A 6,494-nucleotide genomic window follows, 5' to 3' on the forward strand; every position below is an offset into this window, starting at 1 on the left:
ATCTATCCATCCATCCATCCATCCATCCATCCACCTATCTATCATCCATCCATCCACCCATCCACCTATCCATCTATTCATCCATCCATCCATCCATCCATCCACCCATCCACCTATCCATCTATTCATCCATCCATCCATCCATCCATCCACCCATCCACCTATCCATCTATTCATCCATCCATCCATCCATCCATCCATCTAATCTATCCATCCATCCATCCATCCATCCATCCATCCATCCATCCAGCATATATACAGTTTATATACTGTATATATATACAATATGCACATATTTAAGACATGTCCTGTAAATAGGTTTTATGATATTAAGGTTAATGTTCTTGCATAAATGGTCTAATGTGACAAAAAAAACAAAACAAGAAATATAAGATACAACACGATAAGATAAGATACAATAAGAAGTCCTTTGGGGATCCCACAGTGGTGAAATCCACAAATGAAATGCAGATGTGTTTCCTTCCACAAAACATGCATGATTTGTTTGTTTGTTTGTTTGTTTTGACCCTTGTCTTTTTCACTCCTGTGGGGAGTGAGATCCCATAACACATTGCTAATGCAGAAAAAAAAAAAAACCATCCATGTCAATTAAAGCTCCCCATGTGCACTCTGCGACAGCGGGGCAGCAGATATAAAGTCAATGTCAGTAGATATAAAAAAAAAACACAAGTGAAATTAAATGAAACCGGCCGACTGACCTTTCGGGTTCAAATCCAGCTTGGATCCGTGTAGCGCTGTATCTCTGGGCTGCAGTCTCGTGCCCGTGTCCATGTGGTGAAGGATGAGCGTAGGCACCAAACGCATGAGGTTGCTCGCCATCCCTGTTCAAGATGCGAGGCCGCGCCGGCTCCATGTCCCCTACAATCCTCCGGTAATCGATCTGGTAATTGTCCCTTTCTCCGTCTCCAAAGCGGTCATAACAATGACCCTCCATCTCAGGGAAATCCAGGGCTGAAACTTATCCCCAGAGCCCTACCTATATCTCTTTAAGCTCTTCTGCCTCCTACCACACACACACAACGCACGCACACAAATAAAATCACACCAGGTAAATAGTGGTTCCCAATAGACGGGCAGCAACACGCTTAGTTTGCTGTTCAATTGAACGCTCTAATAAACATCTCTGGCCTTGAGTGTATGCTCACACACAAACACCTTTCAGACACACCTGATATCTGGAGAAGGTCACTTGCAAGGATTTTACCTTGCGTTTGACGCAAATAAATAAACGAAAAAAAAAATTTAAAAAAAACCAAACTTCAGCTTTGCAAGTCAAAATCTCCCGTCGAAGTTTCTGCTTTTGTTTTGTTTTTTTCTCTCCTTTCCAGAGATCCTTAAACAAACGACAGCGGCGGTCTACTTGAAGCGATGATGTTTTACATGAGAGCTTCTCATCCTCAAGAGACCTTCGCGGCTGCAGCCATGGTGCTCTGTGCCGCGCTCGCCTGCTGTCAAAGGAAAGTGCCTTCCTTGTGTAAGTTGTGCAAGTTCGCTAACTAGCAAAAAGCCAAGCAAAAAGCTCCCGATAATAGAGATCAGATATCGTAAGGGCCCAGGGACCACGGAGTGCGGAGTTTTCCCTAGAGCTTAGGAGCGTTTCTCTCTCTCTCTCTCTCCACTCGCTTCTCTTGGTGCCTACTGGGCTTAACTCTGTTTCTGACAGCAGAAGACGTCACTCTCCCGCAAAGAGGATTGGGAGCATTAATACAGGATGGGATGGGATAGGGTGGTGGTGGGATAGATGTCATAGGGTGGAGAGCACCAGTAGGACTGTGGAAGAGAAGGATAGGCCGTGAGCACGTGTCTGTTTTTGGAGATCCCAGGGAGTGAAGCTCAGCTCGGATCCGACAAAAGCTTTTTGTTTATTTCAGACAGAACACGGTCTAAAGGTTTTAGGAAAAAAAAAGTCGATGATGAAAGTCGATTAGTCGGTGATTCTGTGGCATCTCGTGTTACCCCTTTTTTTTTTTTTTATGGGAATTAATATTAGGTATTATAGTGAAAACAAAACGGCTGTTAAATTACACTCAGCCTAGAGAATAACTTTGTTGCCTAGGTTGCCCTCTACCCCTTCATTTGCAGGTGACTGACTGACTGACTGCTTGTGACAGTTACCGAGGATTTGAACCAGAAAAGCTTCTTACCTAGTCTCTCTCTCTCTCTCCCTCTCCCTCCCTTTCTCTCTCTCTCTTTCTATCTCTGTCTGTCTTTTCCTTTCTCTCTCTCTTTCTCTGTTACTCCCTTCCTATCTTCCTTTCTATTCCTCTGTCTCTTTCCCCTCCAGCTATCTTTCTTTCCCTGTGTAGTGAACCGGCACTCTGCTTAACATAAACAACAACACATACACAGTAGTCAATATAGTACAATATAAATTTATTAGCAAAAAATTATGAAAAATATGTATTTTTTTCTAGATAGATAGATAGATAGCTGGGAAATTACAGTAATTATTTGAACTGAAATTAATTGCAATTAATTGAACTGAAAAAGAAAAATGTAAAAACTGCCAACTGGCATTGGCATTACTACACGGCTTGGTGATGAAATTCTTTTGACCCTCTGCTGGTACGATGGCCAAGTCAAATACTGATGTAGGTCACTGGACATCTGAAAGAGACAATAGTGAAACGTTTAAAACTTACAGAACTATCCGTAAACGTTCTGTAAAATATCTTTCGGGAGGTTCTTAAATGTCGACAACAAATCGTACTACGTTTCTCCAGTAGCTCAGGGTGATGTTTCTCCAGGACGGAGTAGAAGGCGGCTTTAACAGCCACCCCCCCTGGATGGAACGTCTTTAGAAAGAGCTCCCTCATTTGTTCCTGGCTCGTCTTTTTAGCCTCGATGTCTGCGCGTGTTTCCCTGTGGACCATTTCTCCGAGTTCCTCGACAATTGCCATGACCTCCGTTGTGTTTTGAATTAACGCAGCTCTGTTGTCATCCACAAATTTGGCTGTTTTGAAGTGAGAGAGTTAACAGCAGTAGGATGTAGCAAAAATAAACGATTGGACGACAAATCAAATATTATGAAGGCGCTAACCTTTAGCGATAGCATTCATACTTTCAGCGGATCTGCTTATTCTGTCCTGTTTGCAAAAGTAAAGAAGGCACAGATCTGCTTATTCTGTCCTGTTTGCAAACGTAAAGAAGTCTTAGGCACGGTGCGAAGGGTACAATCGTAAGATATTACATGAGAAAAATGCTAACTCGCATTTTGTTCTGATCTCCTACATTTACCAAAACTTTACCTCAGGTTTGACATCGGCCTCTGCTTGTGCAATCCTGGATGCATTCACAGTTTCGTTTAAACTCATCCGTCCTAAAAAATATTAAAATATGTTATTTTATCACCTGCTACACCGGTACTTGTACACTGAAGTGACTTGTATACGTTTTCTTTTTTCATTATGCATTTTTTTTTTGGCTGGTGCGACTTATACTCCGGGAATACGGTACGCACATTTTCAGAAAAATCACCAACCAATTATTTCAATATTCTCCGCTTCAACACGAGTCCTAAACAAACCTTGTGTTTTATTGGATTCATCGCCGCTTGTGTTGTGGGTGCTCATATTTGACTCCTTAAAAGAGAGACAACAATAAATCACTAATCCGAAACTGGTTGGTAAAAAATATCAAGACTAAAGACAATAGTCACGCTCTCTAATGCAAACAACAGTTCATTTAATTAAAGTAAATTCATAAGTGGTACCAGTTGTGTCAGAACATGCTTTATGGCAGCATGGATATCCTTCCTGTGCTTTGAGTAAACATCCTCAGTGACGTTGAGGCACTCTGGAACACAAACCAATTATTATTATGGCTCAATACGACATTTTTTCATGTATGATACCGACAACGATACCGCAACTTGTATTTGCTTGTACCGAGTACCTGCTGATATCGATATCAATCCGATACCTTCGTTTTTTTCTCCTCCAGCATTTAGGTATCAGATCGAAACAATTTATAGTTGTTGTTTTTTTATTGTTCGATCCTGGAATTTTGACCAGTATTGGACCGATAATGATCCTAAGTAATTGCCAAAATGTTTATATAATTGTACTATTGTATTTATAATTCCGGGATTTATATTTATATTCATTTAATTCCTTTGTCTGATTGCGATTAGCTGACGTTAATATGGCAGACTGAGAAGTATTATTACATTTCGGAAAGAACTAAACAGTGGTTTGTTCACTTGTTCTTCTTTTGATTTCCGAAACAGAATCTTTAAAGATGAATTGGCTTTTTGAATCCATTACACAAGTGATTTGGAGTTTGTTTTGTAAGCATTTTAAAACTATTTTTTGTTATTTATGCCAGTAACTTTTTGAATCCAAATGAATTCGCTTCATGCTAATTTAAGCATAGATTATCATTCCCACAGAATTCTATACTATAAGTCGTACTTTTTTTTTTTCATCCTTTGGCTGGGTTTGTGACTTATACTCAGGTGCGAGTTATATATTAAAATATATAATTTCACAACTTACAGTCCGGAAAATATAATAATCCTTATCCGTTTGACCTTCGTTATCTAAAAGAATTTCTATTTTAAGATCTCTCATGAAGGCACGTGGTATCCTAGAATACCCAGTGTATTGCCGTGTGGTCACTACAAAAATATTCAGCATGTGATGAATATTTACCTCTAGAATTAGGCCTCTTCAAAGGGTTTCCATCCCAGCATGTCTTCATCAGGTCAACCAACTCCTTCAACCCTTCTACCTCCTCTTGGTTAATGTCTTTGTAGGAAGGTCTCTGTCCCAAAGGGATCTGCAGTGCCACAAGACTGTTGTCAGCCACTGTATAAGAATTGAACAAAACAAAAACAAAAATATTGTGGTTTTTCCTTTTCTTGTGAAGGACTTATATGAAATAACAAACAGAATTGACACTTGCATGGATAGGGCTCTTTTCCTGTGAGAAGGGACCACAGGAGGATAGCATAACTTGGGAAGAATTCGCACAAAAACGCACACAATGTTAGAAATGTTTTGTGTTGTCGAATAAACAATTCCGATGCATCGGTCTGCTTGTTACCTGTATATGTCAAAAGCACGGACAGGTTCATAAGATACTTCAAAGGCCTCGGGAGGCATGTACTTGCGGGAGCCTCCAACTTTGACCGTCGTCTTGCAGCTCGAAGCACTGGTTGAAATCCTGGACAGGCCAAAGTCTGCTAGCTACTGAGCACACAAGGACATGTAACACCAACAAAACACAGCAATGGTATTTTCAATTGATGTTTTCTACCTTGGCATGTAGGTCATCATTGAGCAAAACGTTACTTGGCTTCAGGTCCTGGTGTATTATTTTCCTTGAATGGAGGAAGTTCATGCCTAGAACCACTTGATTGGCCAAACGAAAGGTTAAAGGCCATGGAGGATGTCCGTGGAGGTCCTGCAGCAACGTTTGCACCGAGCCTCTGCTCATGAATTCCATGACTATTCCCCTTTCAATGCTAATGCCCCGAAAGGGTAGAACACCCTCAAAGGTTCCATAAACCCTCAGCACAAACTCACAAGACACCTTTTCCATGTGAGAAATCTCTTGAAGTAAGGCTGCATCTTTGGGCATAACATTTCTGTTCCAAAAAGGTCAAAAGAGAGGACACAGGTAAAAGTGCAATTATAATATTTCACATTGCTTTAATAACCAAACTGGTCAACACATTTTTTTTTTCTAGTTAATGCATATATTACCATATTTTCCAGACTATAGGTTGCACTTTTTTTCATGCTTTGGCTGGGTTTGGCTCGGGTGTGACTTGTATATTAAAATATATAATTTCACATGTTTGTTATTTTCACACTGACAGCCGCTAGAGGGCACTCGAGGCTTGTGTACCAGGATCTATTACTCCTGTACCAGTGAAAATGTATCGTGCTCGTTATTTTCACACTGATAGCCGCTAGAGGGCACTGATACAACTTGTACTCCGGTGGACTTATATGGTATATGTTATTTTCTTCTTGATCATACATTTTTGGCTGGTGCAACATAAAATTACGGTAGTTAAAATTGGCAACTATTCTAGGCACATGGATGCAGTGTCTTTATTCACTTTAACGCTGAAAGTTCGTTGATTACTGAATCTGGAAGAGGAATTTTAGTTACACATGTGTCTCATGGGAGAAAAGGAGTGAGGGATGTGCTACTCTGTTCACGCCCACACCAAGTATTGACATTATGGCTGTGTTTCAATGACTAATAACAACTAATACCAATGCAGAGTGTAAAGAATGTAGGTTAAAACATCCGGAAACATTGGAACTGACCAACTATCAATGCAGTGACGTTTGCATTACTTTGTTCTCTGTTAAATATTATAACCCTTTATAGCTCATAAGAAATATGATTTAACTGAATTTGTGATTATTTGAACGTTTAATTTTACGTTATTATTGCCATTTGGGAGCAGAAAGAGTTAACTCTTTCTAGGCAGTTTTTTTTTTTTTAAAATGACT

The 6,494-nt window shown here is 40.1% G+C and overlaps 2 protein-coding genes across 3 annotated transcripts in view; both read right to left on the reverse strand.

The window, feature by feature from the left end:
- Positions 1 to 1,194, reverse strand: part of LOC103380572 (inosine-5'-monophosphate dehydrogenase 1a-like) — a 9,845-nt gene extending 8,651 nt beyond the window's left edge. Inside the window, exon 1 of the mRNA XM_025056358.1 lies at positions 716 to 1,194. Coding sequence (XP_024912126.1) covers positions 716 to 955 — 240 coding nt within the window. The 5' untranslated portion in view covers positions 956 to 1,194. The remainder of the gene's footprint in view (positions 1 to 715) is intronic.
- Positions 1,195 to 2,387: 1,193 nt separating this feature from the next.
- Positions 2,388 to 6,494, reverse strand: part of LOC103380583 (receptor-interacting serine/threonine-protein kinase 3-like) — a 5,370-nt gene continuing 1,263 nt past the window's right edge. Inside the window, exons 3-12 of one of the 2 annotated variants that reach the window (XM_025056475.1) lie at positions 5,281 to 5,611; positions 5,068 to 5,210; positions 4,927 to 4,976; positions 4,674 to 4,829; positions 3,734 to 3,816; positions 3,548 to 3,602; positions 3,270 to 3,340; positions 3,062 to 3,107; positions 2,735 to 2,974; positions 2,388 to 2,628 (exon numbers count right to left, since the gene is read on the reverse strand). In XM_025056475.1, coding sequence (XP_024912243.1) covers positions 2,618 to 2,628; positions 2,735 to 2,974; positions 3,062 to 3,107; positions 3,270 to 3,340; positions 3,548 to 3,602; positions 3,734 to 3,816; positions 4,674 to 4,829; positions 4,927 to 4,976; positions 5,068 to 5,210; positions 5,281 to 5,611 — 1,186 coding nt within the window. In that variant the 3' untranslated portion in view covers positions 2,388 to 2,617. Of the gene's footprint in view, positions 2,629 to 2,731; positions 2,975 to 3,061; positions 3,108 to 3,269; positions 3,341 to 3,547; positions 3,603 to 3,733; positions 3,817 to 4,673; positions 4,830 to 4,926; positions 4,977 to 5,067; positions 5,211 to 5,280; positions 5,612 to 6,494 lie in introns of both variants that reach the window. The other variant, XM_008312603.3, reaches the window with a different exon arrangement.

This window comes from Cynoglossus semilaevis, chromosome 6, assembly GCF_000523025.1.
Source record: "Cynoglossus semilaevis isolate Cse_v1.0 chromosome 6, Cse_v1.0, whole genome shotgun sequence".
NCBI classification, from domain to species: Eukaryota; Metazoa; Chordata; class Actinopteri; order Pleuronectiformes; family Cynoglossidae; genus Cynoglossus; species Cynoglossus semilaevis.